Source organism: Moschus berezovskii, chromosome 4 (assembly GCF_049115385.1).
Source record: "Moschus berezovskii isolate FMDL1 chromosome 4, NW_MosBer_1.0, whole genome shotgun sequence".
NCBI classification, from domain to species: Eukaryota; Metazoa; Chordata; class Mammalia; order Artiodactyla; family Moschidae; genus Moschus; species Moschus berezovskii.
The window spans coordinates 25,679,545-25,703,350 of record NC_142463.1 but is presented as its reverse complement, the minus strand read 5'-3'; the positions used below and the strand labels follow the sequence as shown (position 1 = coordinate 25,703,350).

At 38.8% G+C, this 23,806-nt stretch overlaps 1 protein-coding gene across 3 annotated transcripts in view; it reads left to right on the top strand.

Moving 5' to 3' along the window:
• Window positions 1-23,806, top strand: part of FAF1 (Fas associated factor 1) — a 514,461-nt gene that overhangs the window by 54,628 nt on the left and 436,027 nt on the right. For all 3 annotated transcript variants that reach the window (XM_055403873.2, XM_055403872.2, XM_055403871.1), the window contains exon 2: window positions 8,159-8,227. Coding sequence is in view for 2 of the 3 variants with exons in the window: in XM_055403872.2 (XP_055259847.1) it covers window positions 8,159-8,227 (69 nt within the window). In the remaining variant the exon portion in view is untranslated. The remainder of the gene's footprint in view (window positions 1-8,158; window positions 8,228-23,806) is intronic.

Sequence of the window (23,806 nt, the reverse complement as noted above, 5' to 3'; positions counted from 1 at the left end):
GATCAAACTGCCAACATCTGTTGGATCATTGAAAAAGCAAGAGGGTTCCAGAAAAGCGCCTATTTCTGTTTTATTGACTATGCCAAAGCCTTTGACTGTGTGGATCACTATAAACTGTGGAAAATTCTGAAAGAGATGGGAATACCAGACCGCCTGACCTGCCTCTTGAGAAACCTGTATGCAGGTCAGGAAGCAACAGTTAGAACTGGACATGGAACAACAGACTGGTTCCAAATAGGAAAAGGAGTACATGAAGGTTGTATATTGTCACCCTGCTTATTTAACTTGTATGCAAAGTACATAATGAGAAACGCTGGACTGTATGAAGCACAAACTGTAATCAAGGTTGCCAGGAGAAACATCAATAACCTCACATATGCAGATGACACCACCCTTATGGCAGAAAGTGAAGAACTAAAGAGCCTCTTAATGAAAGTGAAAGTGGAGAGTGAAAAAGTTGGCTTAAAGCTCAACAATCAGAAAACTAACAACATGGCATCCAGTCCCATCACGTCATGACAAATAGATGGGGAAACAGTGGAAACAGTGGCAGACTTTATTTTGGGGGGCTCCTAAATCAGTGCAGACAGTGACTGCAGACATGAAATTAAAAGACGCTTACTCCTTGGAAGAAAAGTTATGACCAACCTAGACAGCATATTAAAACGCAGAGACATTACTTTGCCAACAAAGGTATGTCCAGTCAAGGCTAAGGTTTTTCCAGTGGTCATGTATGGTTGTGAGAGTCGGACTGTGAAGAAAGCTGAGCGCTGAAGAATTCACGGTTCACGTACTGCTGAAGCCTGGCTTGGAGAATTTTGAGCATTACTTTGCTACTGTGTGAGATGAGTGCAACTGTACAGTAGTTTGAACATTCTTTGGCATTGCCTTTCTTGGGGATTGGAAGGAAAACTGACCTTTTCCAGTCCTCTGGTCACTGCTGCGTTTTCCAAATTTGCTGACATATTGAGTGCAGCACTTTCACAGCATCATCTTTTAGGATTTGAAATAGCTCAACTGGAATTCCATCACCTCCACTAGCTTTGTTCGTAGTGGTGCTTCCCAAGGCCCACTTGACTTCACATTCCAGGATGTCTGGCTCTAGGTGAGTGATCACAGTATCGTGATTATCTGGGTCGTGAAGATCTTTTTTGTACAGTTCTTCTGTGTATTCTTGCCACCTCTTCTTAATATCTTCTGCTTCTGTTAGGTCCATACCATTTCTGTCCTTTATTGAGCCTATCTTTGCATGAAATGTGCCCTTGGAATCTCTAATTTTCTTGAAGAGATCTCTCCTGCTGCTGCTGCGAAGTCACTTCAGTCACTGCGAAGTCACTTCCGACTCTGTGCGACCCCATAGACGGAAGCCCACCAGGCTCCCTCGTCCCTGGGATTCTCCAGGCAAGAACACTGGAGTGGGTTGCCATTTCCTTCTCCAATGTGTGAAAGTGAAAAGTGAAAGTGAAGTTGCTCAGTCGCGTCCGACCCTTAGCGACCCCACGGACTGCAGCCTACCAGGCTCCTCCATCCATGGGATTTTCTAGGCAAGAGTACTGTTTCCCATTCTGTTGTTTTCCTCTATTTCTTTGAATTGATCGCGGAGGAAGGCTTTCTTCTCTCTCCTTACTGTTCTTTGGAACTCTGCATTCAAATGTGTATATCTTTCCTCTTCTCCTTTGCTTTTTGCTTCCTTTCTTTTCACAGCTATTTGTATAGCCTCCTCAGACAGCCGTTTTGCTCTTTTGCATTTCTTTTCCATGGGGATGGTCTTGATTCCTGTTTCCTGTACAATTTCACGATCCTCTGTCCATAGGTCATCAGGTACTCTATCAGATCTAGTCCCTTAAATCTATTTCTCACTTCCACTGTATGATCATAAGGGATTTGATTAGGTTATACCTGAGTGGTCTAGTGGATTTCCCTACTTTCTTCAGTTTAAGTCTGAATTTGTCAATAAGGAATTCATAATCTGAGCCACAGTCAGCTCCCACTCTTGTTTTTAGTAGCTTTATTAGTATTTAGATACTTTGGATTATTCCTGTCTCTTTATATAGCTTAAAATGAGGATTCCATTTTTAAGTGTCTTAGTTGTTTTGTTTTTTTTATGTTATTTAGAATTTAAGTTGTTCCTTTACCCTCCAGAATTCCCTCTTGATGTTTGTGAAGTGAAGAGAAGTCGCTCAGTCATGTCCGACTCTTTGCGACCCCATTGACTGTAGCCCCCCAGACTCCTCGGTCCATGGGATTTTCCAGGCGTGAATATTGGAGTGGGTTGCCATTTCCTTCTCCATGGGATCTTCCCGACCCAGGGATCCTACCCGGGTCTCCCGCATTGTAGGCAGATTCTTTACCGTCCCAGCTACCAGGGAGTAGTCAGCCCCTATTCCCACCTGATAACCCTGGTAATCGTTAGTATTTTTCCTGTTCTTATAACTTTGCCTTTTCTATAATGTCATATAAGTGAAATCATATAGTGTGTAGCCTTTTGAGTTTGGCTTTTACGTAACATTTGAGACTTATCCACATTGTTTTGTGTTGTTAATAATTTGTTCATTTTTGTTGCTAAGTCATTTTGTAATATATGAATGTACTTTGAAGGCTATTTGTGGTCTGTTCTGTTTTCAGTGATTATAAATAGAGCTGTTATAAACATGTGTAATTTTCATCTGAACAGAAGTTTTTATTTCTTTTGGATAAGTACTTAGGAGTGGAATTACTGTGTCATGACTTTCTAAGAAACTGCTAATCTGTTGGCACTGTTTTTCAAAGTGGCTATATAATTTTGCTTCCAGCAGTGTATGAGAGTTCCAGTTCTGCATTCTTACTGTCACTTGATATTGTTTGTACTTTGGTTTTTTTGTCACTCTACTATATGGATATGGTATCTCTCTGTTTTGCATTTCCCTAATAACTAATGATGTTGAATATTTTTTCATGTTCTTATTCTCGTGTATAGTTTCATTAGTAAAGTTTCTTTAAAATCTTTTACTACTTAAAAATTGTATAAACTGAATTTTAATGATTTAAAATTCTTATATTCTGGTTATTCATCTTCTGTTACATGTATTTTGCAGATATTTCCTCCCAGTTTGTGGCTTGCCTTTTCATTCTCTTAACAGTGCCTTTCAAAGAGCAGTAGTTTTTTTTTTTTTTTCTCAAAGCTTTTCTTTATTTTTTGACTGCACTGTGTGGCTTTCAGAATCCAGTTCCCCAATCAGGGATCAAACCTGGGTCCTCAGCAGTAAAAGTGCTGAGTCCTAATTCCGGCACTGCCAGGGAATTTGTGAGCAGTCAGTCAGTCAGTCAGTTAGTTCAGTTGGTCAGACGTTATCTGACTCTTTGTGATCCTGTGGACTGCCGCTTGCCAGGCTTCCCTGACCATCGTTCACCAACTCCCAGAGCTTGCTCAAATTCATGTCTATCGAGTTGGTGATGCCATCCAACCATCTATTCCTCTGTCGTCCCCTTTTCTCATGAGTGGTAGTTCTTTTTTTTATTTAAACTTTTTATTGGCATATAGCTGACTAACAATATTGTGATTGTTTTAGGTGAACAGTGAAGGGGCTTAGCCATACATATCCATGTATCCATTCTCTTCCAAACTCCCCTCCCATCCAGGCTGCTACATAACTTTGAGCAAAGTTCCCTGTGTTATACAGTAGGTTTTTGTTGGCTCTTCATTTTAAATATAGCAGTGTGTATCTATTGATCCCACACTCTGTAACTATCCCTTCTCTCATCCTTCCCCCGACAACTATAATTTTATTCTCATTAAGTCTGTGAGTCTCTTTCTGTTTTGTAAGTTTGTTTGTATCATTTCTTTTTAGGTTCCACATATAAAGGTTATCATATGATATTTCTCCTTCTCTGACTTATTTCACTCAGTTTGACAATCTCTAGGTCCATCCGTGTTGCTTCAAATGACATTGTTTCATTCTTTTTAATGGCTGAGTAAGAATTATATATATGTTCAGTTCAGTTCAGTTCAGTTCAGTTCAGTCGCTCAGTCGTGTCCGACTCTCCGCGACCCCATGAATCACAGCACGCCAGGCCTCCCTGTCCATCACCAACTCCCGGAGTACACTCAAACTCATGTCCACAGAGTCGGTGATGCCATCCAGCCATCTCATTCTCCGTCGTCCCCTTCTCCTCCCGCCCCCAACCTTTCCCAGCATCAGAGTCTTTTCCAGTGAGTCAACTCGTCGCATGAGGTGGCCAAAGTATTGGAGTTTCAGCTTTAGCATCAGTACCACATCTTTTTTATCCATTCCCCTATTGATGGACATTTAGGTTCCTTCCATATTTTGGCTGTTGTAAACAGTGCTGCAGTGAACATTGTTGTGTATATTTCTTTTCGGATCATGTTTTTCTCTGGGTATATGCCTAGGAATGGATTGCGGGGTTATATGATAGCTCTGTTTTTAGTTTTTAAGCAACCTCTATACTGTTCTACATAGTGGCTGTACCAATTTACATTCCCACCAACAGTATAGGAGGGTTCCCTTCTCTCCACACCCTCTCCAGAATTTTTTGATGATAGCCTTTCTGGCTGATGTGAGGTGATATCTCATTGTCACTTTGATTTGCATTTCTCTGATAATTAGTGATGTTTGACATCTTCTCGTGTGCCTCTTGGCCATCTCTGTGTCTTTGGAGAAATGTCTGTTTCGGTCTTCATGAGTGGTAGTTCTTAATAAATTCCATTTTATCAGTTTTTTGGATTGTACTTTTGCTTTTGTATCTAAATGTCACAAAGATTTCCTTCTATGTTTTCTTCTAGAATAGCATTAGAAATAGAATGAATCATATATGTAATACATTTTTTAGTGTCCACATTAAGAAACAGAAAAAATAAAAGAAACAGGTAAAATAAATTTAAATGTGTTTTATTCAAGCCAATTTTTTTTTTTTATAATTTTGTTTATTTAGGCTGTGCTGGGTCTTTATTGCTGCATGGGCTTTTCTCTAGTTATGGGGAGCAGAAGGTACTCTCTCATTGAGGCGCGTGAGCATCTCATTGCAGTGGCTTCTGTTGTGTGGAGCACGGGCTCTATGGCACCTGGGCTTCAGTAGTTGCACTTCCTGGGCTCTAGAGCACAGATTCAATAGTTGTGTTGCATGGACTTAGCTACTCTGCAGCACATGAAATATTCTCCAACCAGGGATCTAACCCTGTCTCCTGTATTGGCAGGTGGACTCTTTGCCACAGAGCCACCAGGGAAGTCTTTAAGCCAATATACTTTAAATTATTATTTCAACATTTGTTCATGAGAAAAATTATTAATGAGATACTTTCCATTTTAATCTTTATACTAAGTCCTACACTGGTATGCATTTAACACAACATATCTTAACTCAGTTGAACTACATTTCAAGGGCTCACCAGCCATATGTGTGTAGTAGTTACCATATCCAACAGCACAAATTTAGAGGCTTTGTAGTTTGGGATTTTACTTTATGTCTGTTATTTGTTTATTTATTTAGCTATGTATTTGTTTATTTTCTACTGTATTTGTTACTAATATAAAAAAAGTTAAAATAATTCATTCTCAGTTCTCCAATGGCTCTTATTCCTCCCTTTTGCCCACACGACTCCAACTTCTTTCCTTAGGGCCAGTTCAAAACTGAATCTGTTCACTGCCATTTTCATAGACAACAGCGAGTGCCACGGATGTAGGGAAAGAAGGTTGGGAGTGGGCAACAGTACTGTCTAGGTTCTACCCAAAGATAGGCCGGGGGAGATTCACAGAATTCAAGCAAAAGGGCTGGTGACCTCACAGAGATGTAATCTTAAGTAAAATGGGCTAAAGAGGACATAAAAGAAAGAAAGTAATTGATAGTGAAATTGCTTAGTTGTGTCTAACTCTTTGGGACCCCATGGACTGTAGCCTACCAGGCTCCTCTGTCCATGAGATTTTCCAGGCAAAAATCCTGGAGTGGGTTGCCATTTCCTTCTCCAGGGGATCTTCCCGACCCAGGGATTCTAAGCTGGGCATCAGATGGGCCTACCGCATGTCCTCTTGGACCTCCCTGGTCGCTCAGACGGTAAAGCATCTCCCGCATTGTAGGCAGACTTTACTGTCTGAGCCACCAGGGAGGTCCAAGAGCACACAGGGTAGGCCCATCTGATGCTCAGAGGACATCTCTTAAGCCTGTGTCAGACCCAAAGAAATTGGCACTGGAAGAATGGGGAGGACCAGAAAGGGAGTCTTGTGTAAAGTTTCATAATTTTTCCATGTTGGGAGGTGGGGAAAGTCTAGACAGTACAGTGGCCTCACTCAATTGGGCAGAAAAGAGTACTATACTGTTGAAAGTGACAAAGATTATGTGAACACCGAGAAAGGCTATGAGGGGATGTACAGTTTCACAAAGTATACTGACCAGAGACCATAGTAGTAGGGATCGTGCTATTGGTTCAGAAACTATGAAACTTGAAAACAGGAAGTATAGCCTTTCAGGGAGTATGACTACCAGTCATTCAAACTTGACCTGGGATCAGACCACCTGGTCAGTTTCACAGAGCAGCTGACATTATTGGGTGTAGGGGTTGTGACGTATAAAGAACTTAAAAAACAAGCAGCTAGAAGAAGGGAGCTGCTTTATGCCCCTCAGGAATTAAGGGCAACCCTGGAGGTTGGGTGGACAGATGAATAAGAAACAGCACCAAAGAAGTTTCCTGTTCAGCAGTCATTGACTAGGGGGAAGAGGATCCAGGAGGCAGTTAAACAGAACAAAGATGGGGTCCTGAAAATGAGTCTCTGGAGGCTTGATCAGAAGTATGTACACTGCACACCAGTAATGAAACACAACTTTGGACCCCAAATGGGGGAGGTGGCCATGGGAGTGGGTGTCACTGACTGGTTGTTGGAATAGCCCCACACTAGCCATCACAGGACCACAGGGAAGTATATGGCTGGTAGGTTACAGAGGGCCGTGGAAAGGCACAGTCTCACAGAGGAGGTCCATTGATGCCTGGGTGGTAGAAGACAAAGAGGTCAGTCCCCATATGAACAGTGGGACTTTTTGGCAAAGCGTCAGCAGACAGGGCAGTTGAATCTTGTCTTTCATAACCTGGGGTCCATCCTTGGATGGGCAGGTATTCTTAGTAAGAGACCAGCTTGTGAGACTTCGAGGATTTCTCCGCTTTTTGTAAAAGCCTCCCTGGAGGGATCCCTGTGGCCTGGTCCAGGAAAAGGCACTTCAGCATTGGCCCTCTACCAGCTGTGACCACATGAGCCAGATCTGAGGCTTAACCCTTCTCCCTGCCCTAGGGAGGAGATGGGAGACTGAGCAATGGTGGAATCATTGTGAAGAGCTAACTTGGAGTCACCAGGGTTTTCATTGCCATGACAAGAGGGCCTCGAAGGCTAGGTAGTCTGATGGGACTTTCAGCCCTCTGCAGTCCCCTCCTGCTCTGGTAATGAGGGCTGCTGCTGCTGCTGCTGCTGCTTTCCTTTCAACATTGTGATTCTGGCAGTGGTTGCAGTGAGTATTTTGTCTGTTATTATTTTGAGTTAGTTTTTTAATAAAGTGCGAAGTATGGATCAAAGTTCATTTTTTTAACACATGATTGTTCATCAGAATCTATTTAATAGAAATTGTCCTGGGCCGATAGAGATGTAGTGATCATCCTGGGCTCCAATCAGCATTTAAACATACTTTATTACTTTATTGTCTTTGCCTGGGTGTTCATTGGAAGGACTGATGCTAAAGCTGAAACTACAATACTTTGGCCACCTCAAGCGACGAGTTGACTCACTGGAAAAGACTCTGATGCTGGGAAAGGTTGGGGGCAGGAGGAGAAGGGGACGACAGAGAATGAGATGGCTGAATGGCATCGCCGACTCTGTGGACATGAATTTGAGTGAACTCGGGGAGTTGGTGATGGACAGGGAGGCCTGGTGTGCTGTGATTCATGGGGTCGCGGAGAGTCGGACACGACTGAGCGACTGAACTGAATTGAATGTTAAGTTATATTCTAATGAACAGTTTTCAAACCATCTGTGTAAAATGCTTAGAATTGTTAGGCATTTAGTGTCGTGGCTTTGTTCACATACCTATTCAAACTTAAATTGCACATTATGCTGTTTATTTCTTTCAACACTAATTAACCTCTCCATTCCCAAAATTCTGTCTAAAATTCTTACTTTGTTTTCAGGCATGTACTGGCATTGAAAACATTGATGAAGCTATTACGTTGCTTGAACAAAATAATTGGGACTTAGTGGTAAGTGCTTTTTTCTTTTTTCCAGCTTTATTGAGATATACTTGAGAAACAACATTGTGTAAGTGTAAAGTGTACAATGTGATGATTTGATGTACATATATATTGCAAACTGGTTACTACAGTAAGGTTCGTTAACACATTACTCTTTTAGCAACTTTCAGCTATATAATACAGTATTGTTGACTATAGTTGCCATGCTGTACATTGGACCCCCAGAACTTTTTCATGTTAAAACTGGAAGTTTGTAACCTTTTGACCACCTTTACCCATTCTCCTCCCACACCTAGCAACTATGACTTTACTCTGTTTTTATGATTTGGTTTTCTTTGTGGATTACACATGTCAGTGAAATCATGCAGTATTTGTCTTTCACTGTCTGACTTATTTCAAGTGCTTTTTTCTTTATCTGGGCTTCTCTGGTGGCTGGGATGGTAAAGAATCTGCCTGCAATTCAGGAAAAGGGGATTTGATCCCTGGGTCAGGAAGATCCCCTGGAGTAGGAAATGGCAACCCACTCCAATATTCTTGCCTGGAGAATTCCTTGGACAGAGGAGCCTGATGGGCTATAGTCTGTAGGGTTGCAAAGAGTTGAATACAACTGAGCAACTAACTCTTTATCTTGACAATGAAATTTTATGAATTCTGGAATGTCTTTAGCATTACTTATAGGTGGTTCAGCATATCATACATGGTCCATCTATAATTCTAATCTGAATGAGGACAATCTGAATGTCATATATTTAATATGAAGTTCATATTTAGTTCAGTATTAAATTGCTAAATTATTATGAAATCTTAGGTGATTTCAATTATCTTTAAACTTCTCTTACTGTATATTAAGCTTCATTTTCCCTTGTAGTATTGTGGTAGAGATGTTTGGAAGGAGAGGGAAGTCAGACTTGTTGAATGTCTGAATAAGTCTATTCGATGTTTCTCTTTCTCTTGGGGTGGAGGTGGGGGGCCTCACTGACGATTACTCTTTTCTAAAGCTATTAAAAAAGTGGCATTGTGCTGTGGCTTTCCTTATGAACTTCAGACAGTTTATTATAGAAATAGTTAAGTTTTTTATTTTTTGGAGAGGGGTTAGGCAGTAACTCAGAAGGCAAGGCCCAGCATAGCACTGCACATTGACAAAATTGTATTTTATTTATAATTGCAAAGCAAACTAAAAATAAATTGTACAGTAGTATAGGAACAGTGTTGGTTGTGTTGGGATGACATATATCTCTCAATGCCTTTGAAATCCTAAAGAAGTCTAAATTAGAATTTTGAAGAAATGTTAGTTTTCAAAAGTCAAAACTGAAGGTAATAATAGAGCTTAGATTAGATACATAGTTATGTTCAAGTCCATACATAGATTTATATAATCAACTTAATTATGTGTTTTTTATAGATTTACCACTATTCATTTATAAAGGATAAATTAATAATCACATTTAATTCCATCATTTAGAGATAGTTATTGTTTAACTTTTTTGTGTATGTTATTCCAGACTGTTTTAATTATATCATTTAAATTTTTTTTTAATGCAATTTAGAGTTTTCTACTCCTACCGTTTTGTAGTCTGAGTTTTTCACTGAATGGGCTATCATGAATGTCTTTCTGTTTGAGTAAATGTGACCGTTCATCATTCTCTCTAATGTTTAATGTTTGGCTGGTGCTTTATGGTGTGGTTATAGCAGAGTAATTTGACCAATCAGTCTTATGCTGTTAGATAGTTAGAATTGCTGTGATATTTTGGAATTATATACATTAGAGGTTATTCTTGTACATTCATCCTTGCATATTTAACCTACTGTTTTCCTGGAAGACAGTGGATAAATTCAATTAATAATTTGAGTTTCTGGGTCAAATTATGTACATATTTTTAGGCTTTTGGATAATTATACTACCTTCCAGATTGGTTGCGCTAATTTAAATTTCTACTGACTTGCATACATTTTTAGGATTGCCTGTTTCATTATCTTAGTTTTTCATGTTTTAGCACTTGTCAAACTTTATAAATATTTGTATGGCCTAACTTCAAAACCATGCTTTCACCACTGTGATTCTCTTAACAATGCATGATAGAGGTGACATATTGCTGATTTCTATGTGGTGGATGGGGGAAAGTACAGTAGCTTATTTGAAATAATATCACCAGGTTTCTTGTCTTGAAACTTCTTTTGCAATGGCAAGAACATTGCTTTATTTAGTATGTATATTTTTAGAGTATCTCTTGGAGAGGCTGATGCAAATTACTGGTTAAGGTTAAAAATCTCACCAAGGCACTCATGCATGGTACTGGAGTAAAGGGAGGTTGTATATTGGGTGTAATGGACTACAGGTCTTTGAAGTGAGAATTACCATTTTGGGGGAATGGCTATAAGTTCTTTCCTTGTCTGCTTCATATTGATCTGTTTCTTTAGTTTTGAAGGTTAAATTCTTACTGAATCTGGATTTTTCCTCAACCCAATAATCTAGAATATTGCAAGAGGAGAATTTTCCCAGGTAGTTAGATAATTGAATGGTACAGGTATTCTCCAACTGTGAGTTAAAATTTGGAAAAATATTAAAATAGCATTTGGGCTAAAAACACTGATGCTGTCTTTCTGCAGAAATGCAATCTCATTCTTTGTTCGGCCCAGCATCCTTTGTTGGGGTGTCTTTCACAGTTTTAAACTGACTTTTTTTTTGGAAATATTTGTCTTAGCTGGCTTTTCTTTGCACATAATCCACTTTTATTCACAGTAAATGATTGCTATGCTATCTTACTCTGTAAAAGTTCTCATTTACCTTGTTTTTATGTAGAACTCACTTTACATTTTGGTTTTTGAAAAATGAAGCAAGTATTTTGAATAATCCATTACTTGTTCAAACTTTTGTTAGGATAATGAAAATTTTTATGTGGTGTTTTATGTATTTTGTCTGTGTATTATATTTTGTGTTTTTAAATTATGATTATTACTGCTTTGTATTTTATGGGCCTTGTGGAAGAGTTTGCATAGGTTAAGTTTTTAACTTAGGACATGTTTGTATTTCAGATTTGCTATACGTATCAGTAAGACATCTCCAGTGTTTTTGTGCATATTTTATTAGAGATGTGGAGAGGAATGTAAGTTAGGCATCACGGTCTGGAGTTGTAATGAAATTTAAAAAGTCCAGTAACAGAAAGCTCATTCTGTTGGTACTGAATGCTTACAGTTTACCCAGATTTATGCTCGATACAATGGAAGCTTAAAAACATGCTAACACTATATGGTGTCTGAAGTGTACTGAGAAATTGATAAGACAGGTGGTTTTTTATATATGTTATACTCAGAAATGGGTATAACTTTCTGAAAAAGTAATGATTGCAAATATTGTTGCCATTTTATAGATTTAGACATACAAATAAAAAAGAACTTTATATGAAAGCCCAGTCCTAGCAACTTTAATTATTAGTCACTTTCTCTGATCCTGTACATTATTTTCATTGTATAGCTGTCCACAGAGCAGTGCTTCCAAACCCAATGTAAAGTGCCCTACAATTGACTGCTTATTTTGGGGGCATCTGCAGGTTGGCTTATATATGCTAAATTCTGAAAACAAAATAACATCAACTTTAATAATATTGGTAAGCATCTTGAGATACTGATCTACTTGATGTGAATCCTGTAGTATTACTCCCCATTTCTCTACTTCAGACTTTTTTTATTTTTCACGTTGTCCTGCATTTTTAGTTAAGATTAATGTCATTGCAGTGATTCCTTCTTTGCAGACAAGTATTTTCAGTGTACATCCAGAAAGGTGAATACCTAAGGAAGAATTATTAGCAATGAATTAGGATCTTTTACTATAAAAACAGTCAATTATGAATTATAGTACAAGTAAATATTTTAATGGAACTTTATCAATTTGAAACACTTGTGCATGTTATCATTTTGATTAATCCTTTTAACTGCTTTGCTGCTAAGTTGCTGCTAAGTCACTTCAGTCGTGTCCGACTGTGTGTGACCCCATAGACAGCAGCCCATCAGGCTCCCCCGTCCCTAGGATTCTCCAGGCAAGAACACTGGAGTGGATTGCCATTGCCTTCTCCGTTTAACTGCTTTATGACATAGATAATGGACAAGATGCTGTGCTAGTTGTTTCATGGAAGGTCTATACATATGAAACTCCTTCAATAAATTAATATTTCCCCTGAGCTCTAGGAGATCCAGGGGAAGCTGGATATATATACTTATATATGTACATATATATATATAAGTATGGATATATATATATATATATATACACTAAGTATACTTGATATATACTTAATAACACAATGCTAAGTGAAATAAAGTACAAGTAAACACTAACCTAGCTGTACTAATTTTAAGTACTCCATGCTCTTTGGAAGTAATTTTTGAACTTTGCACTCAGTTTCTGCTCTAATTTGCTGCCTGTGCTGACATAGCTGCTTTGTTGAAGAAAGGCTCTATTCAGAGTGCTTGTATTTATCTTTAACTATGTGTCCCAACTTACGGCAAAAGTGAAACAAATCAGCGTGTCCAATTTTGGATCATTACTGAATTTCTAGTCTTCAAAGGTAATTTTGTATTAATAGACGTTTATAGTAAAGATAGTAAATCTAAAGAGTCAAAGCCAAGGAAAATTATGCACATAATCTGTGTCATTTTGAGATTCATTGAGGTGCTTTGAGACATTTCCATTCCACCAATTTTCACTTTTGAAGAAATGTGTTTTAATAATTATCCTGAAATGCGATAGAACAATTTCTTCTTCTCCCTTACTCAAGATGTGGCTATAGAGTTCCTCGAATGTGCATTGCTTTGCTACTTTATACAATGTTATGAACACCTGCAGTTTTATGAATGAACTAGTCTAACCAGTGACATAAAGAGTCTCTGTCATCGTCAGAAAGCAGCCAAGCATTGAGTGTTGGGCTTCATCAATGGCCATTAGACACTGGCTTATATTTGCACAGATCTTTGCTGTGACAAAAGAGATTTTACTGTGAAGGAATACCTCGTCATATCAGTTTCTCCTCCTTTGCTGTAGCCTTCTTTGTTTCCCTTGTTTTATGGGACTATAAACCCTTTAAAATTCTACAGAAGTTTTCAGTTTCTCAGTTTGTAATTTGACCATCATCCACCTACCTCTACCTTTTATTGAGGGTCTGCTTTGTGCTAGGTATCATGTCAAGTGATTTACCTACATTATTTCATTTAATCTTCCCAGCAGGTAGATATTATCTTTAAGGTGGGTAGGTAGATGTTATCTTTATTTTATAGATGAGAAACTGAGGCCCAGTGCTTTAAGTAAATTGTTCATGCTCACTCAGCTAATAAGGGGTAAAACTGTGGTTTTGAACTTGGGTTTCCCCTTTAAAATTTTAATAGCTTTAATATTGTAGTTTTAAGCTGAAACTGCAATACTTTGGCCACCTCATGCGACGAGTTGACTCACTGGAAGAGACTCTGATGCTGGGAAAGGTTGGGGGCGGGAGGAGAAGGGGACGACCGAGAATGAGATGGCTGGATGGCATCACTGACTCTGTGGACATGAGTTTGAGTGAACTCCGGGAGTTGGTGATGGACAGGGAGGCCTGGCGTGCTGTGATTCATGGGGTCGCGGAGAGTCGGACACAACTGAGCGACTGAACTGAACTGAAGGTTACTAGATTTTCTGTAGTGTGTTTATCTTTTCTGAACTCCTATACTTTGCTTTCTGTCACTCACAGCTTATTTCATGTTGTCAAATGGAAGAGCTTTTGCTATAGTTCAGTGAACTCCTGGAGTTCACTCAAACTCATGTCCATCGAGTCGGTGATGCCATCCAGCCATCTCATTCTCTGTCATCCCCTTTTCTTCCTGCCCCCAATCCCTCCCAGCATCAGAGTCTTTTCCAGTGAGTCAACTCTTCACATGAGGTGGCCAAAGTACTGGAGTTTCAGCTTTAGCATCAGTCCTTCCAATGAACACCCAGGATTGATCTCCTCTAGAATGGACTTGTTGGATCTCCTTGCAGTCCAAGGGACTCTCAAGAGTCTTCTCCATCACCACACTTCAAAAGCATCAATTCTTCGGCGATCAGCTTTCTTCACAGTCCAACTCTCACATCCATACATGACCATGGGAAAAACTATAGCCTTGACTAGACAGACCTTGGTTGGCAAAGTAATGTCTCTGCTTTTTAATATGCTATCTAGGTTGGTCATAACTTTCCTTCCAAGGAGTAAGCGTCTTTTAATTTCATGGCTGCAATCAGCATCTGCAGTGATTTTGGAGCCCAAAAAAACAAAGTCTGACACTGTTTCCACTGTTTTTCCATTTCCCATGAAGTGATGGGACCAGATGCCATGATCTTTGTTTTGTGAATGTTGAGCTTCAAGCCAGCCTTTTCACTCTCCTATTTCACTTTCATCAAGAGGCTTTTTAGTCCTCTTCGCTTTCTGCCATAAGGGTGGTGTCATCTGCATATCTGAGGTTATTGATATTTCTCCCGGCAATCTTGATTCCAGCTTGTGCTTCTTCCAGCCCAGCGTTCCTCATGATGTACTCTGCATATAAGTTAAATAAGCAAGGTGACAATATACAACCTTGACGTACTCCTTTTCCTATTTGGAACCAGTCTGTTGTTCCATGTCCAGTTCTAACTGTTGCTTCCTGACCTGCATACAGCTTTCTCAAGAGGCAGGTCAGGTGGTCTGGTATTCCCATCTCTTTCAGAATTTTCCACAGTTTATTGTGATCCACAGTCAAAGGCTTTGGCATAGTCAATGAAGCAGAAATAGATGTTTTTCTGGAACTTGGTAATTTAAATATATTTATGCTCTGATTTAAAATAGTTTCTAATATTCTGGAGGGAAGGAATTATGTTTCTTACTAATTTTGTTTTAGCACATGGTAGTTGCTTACTAAAATATTTGACTGATATTATTGTTAGCATACTTATTTTTAAGTCTATTTTCCGTTTCCATTGTTTGGATATTGGAAAATTCTTTGCTATTCAGACTTGTGATTCTTATTGCTGTCAGTCTTCCTTATCTGGCAAACATAAGGTTTGAGGAAAGAGGGAAAGAGGGAGGCCCAGTTACGTAAGGAATAGATTGGACTAATTTCATTATCTCATGAATAAAATTTAGATGGTTTCTACCTGTTGTGGCTTTTTGAGAAATATTATTCACAAATCCTTTTCTTTGCAAGTTTTTTTCTTGGCATCTCAAAATATTTTTTCTCTCCTGTTTATTTCTGGTTGTACCATTCTACTGTAAAGGAAGCTCTAATGCAACCTATTTGAAGTTTTTCACAGTTCTGCCTCAGGAGAAAACTAAGTGTGATAAAAGATCACTTCTACTTAATGTATAATTAAGTGGGTATGAAAGAATTGTTTTCTGCCTTTCAAAGGAAAACTTGAGTTTTTACAAACATGAAGTTCTCAGTTTACAAAACTTAGTTAATGGTTCACATTATTAAATCAAAACTGTTTGAGGTCCACATTTTACCCCAGACTGCAACTTAACTTTCTGCTTATTTCTTTATTGGCTTTTGCTTTATATGTTACTTTTCCTTTGAATGTAATCTAGTTCTAGAACTACTCTATTACATAAGCCAGACATCTCCTCTTTTATAAAACCCATGATAAATAAAAGTTCAGAGGGTTTAAGACTTGGTGAGAATGCGGTATGTTAATCATCCATCAGGAAATGATATGCCCATTGTTAAGTGAAATTTGGAAATGTGGCTTAATATTTATTGATTTCTAGTGCTACTTATCTAACCTATGATTTAGAGCACAGGTATACTCTTCAAATGGAGCATGTAGTAAGGAGTCCTCTTACTGCTGTGAAATTAAGCCAAAGGCTATGACTTGAACATTTAAAAGAAAATAAAAATGTACATGGTTTTGTTTTTAAAGTTGTTCAGTTCAATTAGATGTAGTTTGATCTTGATATTTTACAAAGCTTGCTAACTTACAAGTTAACTGCATTTGAAAAATGGGTTTATTTTCAACTGATTGCCTTGATATTATATTTAATTTTATTTCTATTACTGGAAGTGGTTTAAACAAAATATCATTGCAGCAAAATAAGTGGTTTAGTGGGTTACACCTGTAAATGTGATGACTTGCTGTTCTTTCTGCTGGTTTCAAGAATTAGCTGATGTAAATCAGTGTGTGCTTGGAAAGAAAAAGTAATATGGTATTTTAAATTCCTATCCTACTGACAATTTTTAAATAAATTGCTACTTAATGGCAATATAGTTTCTTAAAAAGTTTAGTTGCATTTCTGTCTTTAAGTAAAATCGTGCTTAAAATGTTCACATAAAAACATTTATAGTTCCTTCCTGTGTATCCTGTGGTTTTCATTTTCTTCATTCCCTCTTACTTATTTTTCTTATAAAACAGTTTTTTTTTTTTTTGAGGTGAGAATGCTTAAGATCTACTCTCAACAACTTCACTCTCTTTTAATAATCTGTTTTTGGCTTTGGTTGTTTGGTTTAGGTTTTGTTTAACTTGATATTTTAGTAATTTTTTAATTATATTTTTTTGGATTCTCATTTAATACTACTTTCTCTTGTGGGTAGATTTCTCTCAAACACAGACTTGTTGTATGTTTTAAAAAAATCATAGCCAAGCTTAAACTCTCTCCAGAGTAAACAGTGATAAACATAGTTTCAAAGTTTCTCAGATATTAAGGTACTCTAAGACTAACTATGCTCTGTGTTAGTTAGTCACAGGTTCGATCCCTGAATCGGGAAGATCCCCTGGAAAAGGAAATGGCAACCCATTCCAGTATTCTTGCCTGTGAAATCACATGATCAGAGGAGCCTGGCGGTCACAGTCCATGGGGTTGCAAAAGAGTGGGACATGACTTAGAAATTAAACAATTTCATTATGAATGAGTTTCCATAACTCTGGAGCATGTGTAACAACGTGTGTAGGGCATGAGAACATCTAAAAATGCTAGGGACTTAGGGAAGAGTTGCACAATAGTAGTGTTCTTGATACCGTTCATCAGACTTCTAATGTTAACATCTTGCATAAACACAGTACAATTGGTATAGTACTATATTTTGGTACTCTTATATTTTTTATACAATACTATGAACAACAGACTTTAATATCGCTAGATTCTCTCTTAATGTACTTTTTTTGGTTCAATATTTGATCTAAATTCCACAGTGCATTTAGTTTTCTTGTCTTTCTAGCCCTTTGTAGTCTGTGATCTTTTTTTCATGACCATGACACTTTTGGAGACCATGACATTTCAAATATCGTGCAACATATTGCTAAGTTTAGATCTGTATGATTATGATAGACTGAGCTTATACATTCTTGGCAAGAATACCACAGATGTAATTTTGTGCCTTTCTCAGTGCAACAGGAGGTACATGATGTTAATGTGTCTTATTATTGATGGTGTTAACTTTGACACTTTGTTAAGATGTCTCCTAGGTTTCTTCACCTTTGTAATTAGTCATTATCTTGTGAGGAGATATATTGAGACAATACAAATATCTTGATTTTCACTAAACTTTTGCCCACTAATCTTTTCTCCTCTGTTGATTTATTATAATATCTCTTCTGAAATTGTTTTTTAGTAGCTGTTCGAGGTTTTAAAATGCAATATTTAAGCCACCAAAATCTACATTTAAATAATAAGATATTGCTTCATATGTAGTGTGATGGCCCTATACCAATGTGTTTCCAGTTCTTCTCGCCTATTTTTTGTACTGTTGTTCTCATATATTTTTGGGCTTCCCTTGTGGCTCAGCTGGTTAAGAATCTTCCTGCAATGCGGAAAACCCGGGTTTGATCCCTGGGTTGGGAAGATCCCCTGGAGGAGGGAAAGGCTACCCACTCCAGTAGTCTGGCCTGGAGAATTCCATGGACTGTATAGTCCATGGGGGTCACAAGAGTCGGACATGACTGAGTGACTTTCACTTTCTATATATTTTAGTTTTGCATATGCTATAACACATAATATGTTGTTACTGTTTTTCTTCAGATAATTATCTTTTAGAGCAATAAAATATAAAGAAAAATAATTAAATTTTAATTGTTTTTGTTTTATTTCTTTCTGTAGGTTTAAGTTTTTATCTGATATCATACTTCTGCCTGAATTACTTCCTTTATTTCTTGTAGTGTGGGTTTGCTGGCAATACATTCTCATAAGTTTTTTTAGTCTGAGAAAGTCTTTGTTTTGTCTCCACTTTTGAAAGAGTCTTTCAGTGGGTATGGAATTCTGGACTGAAAGTTTTTTTTTTTTTTTTTCCCTTACCCTCTACCTTTTTAAAGATGCCATGCTGTTATCTTCTAGTTTACTTGGTCTCTGGAGAGAAGTCCATTGCTATTTTTATAATTGTTCCTTTGTATGTAATGTCTTTTTCCTCTCCTATGGCTGTCAGGATTTTCTTTTTGTTTTTCATCAGTTTGACTATGATCTACCCAAGGGTGTGTGTGTGTGTGTGTGTGTGTGTGTGTAGCATTTGTAATCCAGCTTGATGTTCTTAGATCTGTGACTGAAGATTTTTTTTTTCTTTCTGAGACTAAATTCATGTAACATACAGTTAAAGTACATAGTTGAGTGGTATATAGTATATTTACAGTGTTGTGCAACTACCAGCTTTCTTTAGTTGGTTTTGAAAATTCTTGGTTATTATGTTTTCTTGCTCTTTTCTTTCCTCTCTTTAATGTTGCATATATTAAATAGTGCAATTTGGTGTTCTACACATCTTTAGTGCTCTGTTCTGTTTTTCCCTATCTTTTTTTTTTTTCCTATATGTTTCAGTTTGAGTAGTTTCTCTAGACCTGTCTCCAAGTTCATTGATTCTTTCCTTGTGTCAATTTTACTGATAAGCTTGTTGAAGATATTCTTCATCTGTTACTGTATTATTTTTTAAAAAATTTCTAACATAGCCTCTTTTAACTCTCTCCCTTTTTAACACCCACCCCCCCCCAAGTTTTTTTTCATGTGATCTTATATGTTGTCCATTTTTCCCATTAAAGCCTTTAATATTTTGATCATAGGCATTTAAATTCCCTGTCCATTTTAGTATCCTGTCTAATTAGGTTTCTGATGATTGCTTGTCACTTGCAAATATGCTTTACATGGCCTTTTGGTATGCTTTGCAATTTTTGTCGAAAGCTGGACATTTTATGTAGGATAGTAGTTGTTCAGTTGCTCAGTCATGTCCAAGTCTTTATGACACCATGGACTGCAGCACACCAGGCTTCCTTGTCCTTCACCATCTCCCAGAGCTTGCTAAAACTCATGTCCATCGAGTTGGTGATGCCATCCAACCATCTCATCCTCTGTTGTCCCCTTCTCTTCCTGCCTTCAGTCTTGTCCAGCATCAGGGTCGTTTCCAGTAAGTCAGTTCTTCACATCAGGTAGCCAAAGTATTGGAGCTTCAGCTTCAGCATCAGTCCTTCCAGTGAATATTTAGGGTTGATTTCCTTTAGAATTGACTGGTTGGATCTCCTTGCAGTTGAAGGGACTCTCAAGAGTCTTCTCCACAACTCCAGCCACAGTTCAAAAGCATCATTTCTTTGATACTCAGCCTTCCTTATTGTCCAGCTCTCACATTTGTACGTAACTGCTTGAAAAACCATAGCTTTGACTATAAGGACCTTTGTCAGCAAAGTGATGTCTCTGCTTTTTAGTACATTGTCTAGATTTGTCATAGCTTTTCTTCAAGGAGCAAGTGTCTTTTAATTTCATGGCTGTTGTCACCATCTGCAGTGATTTTCCCCATCTGTTTGCCATGAAGTGATTGAACTGATGCTGTGATCTTAGTTTTTTGAATGCTCAGTTTTAAGCCAGCTTTTTCACTCTCCTGTTTCACTTTCATCAAGAGGCTTTTTTAGTTCCTCTTCACTTTATGCCATAAGAATAGTGTCATCTGCATATCTGAGGTTATTGATATTTGTTCTGGCAATCTTGATTCCAGCTTGTGCTTCATCCAGCCCAGCATTTTGCATGATGTACTATGCATAGAAGTTAAATAAGCAAGGTGACACTATATAGCCTTGATGTATTGCTTTCACAATTTTGAACCAGTCCTTTGTTCCATGTCTGGTTCTAACTGTTGCTTCTTGACCTGCATACAGGTTTCTCAGTAGGCAGGTAAGATGGTCTGGTATTCCCATCTGTTGAAGAATTTTCCACATTTGGTTGTGATCCACACAGTCAAAGGCTTTAACGTAGTCAATGAAACAGAAGTAGGTGTTTTTCTGGAATTCTCTTGCTTTTTGTATGATCCATTGGATGTTGGCAATTTAATCTCTGGTTCCTCTGCCTTTTCTAAATCCAGCTTGAACGTCTGAAAGTTTGCAGTTCACATACTGTTGAAACCTAGTTTGGAAAATTTTGAGCATTACTTTGCTAGCATGTGAAATGAGTGCTGTTGTGTGGTAGTTTAAACATTCTTTGACACTGCCTTTGGGATTGAAATGAAAGCTGACCTTTTCCAGCTTTGGCCACTCCTGAGTTTTCCCAGTGTGCTGACATACTGAGTGCAGCACTTTCACAGCATCATCTTTTAGGATTTGAAACAGCTCAACTGTAAATCCATCACCTCCATTAGCTTTGTTCGTAGTGATGCTTCCTAAGGCCCACTTGACTTCGCCCTTCAGGATGTCTGGTGCTAGGTGAGTGATCACACCATCGTGGTGTGATCATTTTTGTATAGTTCTTCTGTGTATTCTTGCCCTTTGTTCTTACTCACTTCTATTTCTGTTAGGTCCATACCGTTTCTGTCATTTATTGTGCCCATCTTCGCATGAAATATTCCTTTGGTATCCCTAATTTTCTTGAAGAGATCTCTAGTCTTTCCCATTCTGTTGTTTTCCTCTGTTTCTTTGCATTAATCACTTAGGAACATTTTTGTTTTTTTATCTCTTCTTGCTATTCTTTGGGACTCTACATTCAGATGGGTATATCTTTTCTTTTCTCCTTTGCCTTTTGCTTTTCTTCTTTTCTCAGCTATTTGTAAGGCCTCCTCAGACAGCCATTTGTCCTTTTGCATTTCTTTTTCTTGAGGATGGTTTTGATCACTACCTCCGGTATAATGTTATAAAACTCCATCCATAGTTCTTCAGGCACTCTGTCTATTAGATCTAATCCCTTGAATCTATTTGTCACTTCCACTGTATAATTGTAAGGGATTTGACTTAGGTCATACCTGATTGGTCTAGTGGTTTTCCTTACCCTCTTCCATTTAAGTCTGAGTTTGGCAATAAGGAGTACATGATCTGATCCACAGTCAGCTCCTGGTCTTGGTTTTGCTGATGGTATGTAGTTTTTCAATCTTTGTCTGCAAATAATCAATCTGATTTCGGTGACGTCCATGTGTATAGTCGATTCTCGTGTTGTAAGAAGAGAGTGTTTGTTATGACCAGTGCGTTCTCTTGGCAAAGCTGTTAGCCTTAAACCTGCCTCATTTGTATTTCAAGACCAAACTTGCCTGTTACTCCAGGTATCTCTTGACTTCCTACTTTTGTATTCCAGTCCCTTGTGATGAAAGGACATCTTTTTTTGGTGTTATTTCTAGAAGGTCTGTAGGTCATCATAGAACTGGTCAACTTCAGCTTCTTTGGCATTAGTGGTTGGGGCATAGACTTGGATTACTATGATGCTGAATGGTTTGCCTTGAAAACAAACAGAGATCATTCTCTTTTGAGATTGCTGCTGAGTACTGCATTTGACCATAAGGGCTACTTAATTACTTCTAAGGGATTCTTGCCCACAGGAGTAGATAAACTGGTCATCTGAATCAAATTCATCCTTTCTGGTCCATTTTAGTTTAATTTAGATTCCTAAAATGTGTTTACATTTGCCATCTCCTATTTGACCATTCCAGTTTGCCTTGATTCATGGACCTAACACTCCAGGTTCCTATGCAAAATTATTCTTTACAACATCGGACTTTACTTTCACCACCAGACACATCCATAACTGGGTGTTGTTTTCGCGGCTCAGCCTCTTCATACCTTGTGGAGCTATTTCTCTGCTCTTCTCCAGTAGCATATTGGGTACCTACTGACCTAGGGAGTTAATCTTTCAGTGTCATACTTTTTTGCCTTTTCATACTGTTTATGGGGTTCTCCAGGCAAAAATACTGAAGTGGTTTGCCATTCCCTTCTCCAGTGGCCCACGTTTTGTCAGAACATTCCACCATGGCCCATCCATCTTGGGTGGTCCTACACGGCATGGCTCATAGTTTCATTGAGGCTGTGGTCCATATGATCAGTTTGGTTCGTTTTCTGTGATTGTGGTTTTCATTCTGTCTGCCCTCTGATGGATGAGGATAAGAGGCTTGTGCAAGCTTCCTGATGAGAGGGACTGGCTGTGGCAAAAACTGGGTCTTGCTTTGGTTGGTGAGGCCATGTTCAGTAAGTCTTTAATCCAATTTTCTGCTGCTGTAGTTTGGCCTGAGGCCTAACTATGGTAGGGGTTGGTGGTAATGGCGACCTCCTTCTAAAGGACTTAGGCCAGCATGCTGCAGCTCCCAGGACTGTTGCAGTCAGTGCCACTGACCTCGCAGCAGGCGCCTGTCAACCCCCACCTCGACCAGAGATTCCGTGCCACTCAGGGAAGTCTGGCTCGGTCTCCTGTGGTGTCAGTGCTCCTTTCTCCTGGAACCTGGTGCGCACAAGGTTTTGTTGTGCCTTACAAGGGTCTGTTTCCTCAGTCCTGTGGTTGTTCTGTAACCAAATCTCACTGGCCGTCAAAGTCAGATTCCCTGGGATTTCTCAGTCCCTTTGCCGGATTACCAGATTGTGAAATCTGTTGCGGGCCCTAGAACTTTTGCAGCAGTGCAAGAACTTCTTTGGTATAATTGTTCTCCAGTTTGCGGGTTGTCTGCTTGGGGTCTCTATAGTTTGGCTAATGGCAACTTCCTTCAAAAGGCCTTAGGCCAACATGCCATGACTCCCAGGACTGCTGTAGTCAGTGCCACTGACCCCATGGCAGGCCACTGCTGGCCCATGCCTACGCAGGAGACCCTCAATCACTCAAAGGCAGGTCTGGCTCAGTCTCTTGTGGAGGTCACTGCCCCTTTCCCTGAGTTCTGGTGCACACAAGGTTTTGTTTGTGCCCGCTGAGTATGAAGTTTGAGTCTAAACTTGATTATGCCCCTCCTACCATTTTGTTGGGACTTTTCCTTTGCACTTGGACATGGGGTATCTTTTTTTGGTGGGATCGAACATTTTCCTGTTGATGGTTGTTCCGCAGCTAGTTGAGATTTTGGTGTTCTCACAGGAGAAGGTGAGCACATGTCCTTCTACTCTGCCATCTTGGCTTATTGCTAGTGTAGTAGAGACTAAGGTAAATCTTGGGTTAGCCAAAAAGTTCTTTTGGGATGTTATGGAAGAACCCAAACAAAGTTAATGGCCAACCCATTATTTTATGTCTGGAAATTGACATGCCTTTCTTTACGCTAAGACTTTAGTGCAGGTGTTTGAATTGATCTGATTTTGATTTGGGTTGCGCTTGAGACTCATTTCTCCAGTGGCTTTTGCTCAGTATACCAAGGCCTTCAAATTCTTCTCCTGTGGACTTACCTAGTGGTCCAGTGGCTAAAACTCTTGTGTTGCCATTGCAGTGG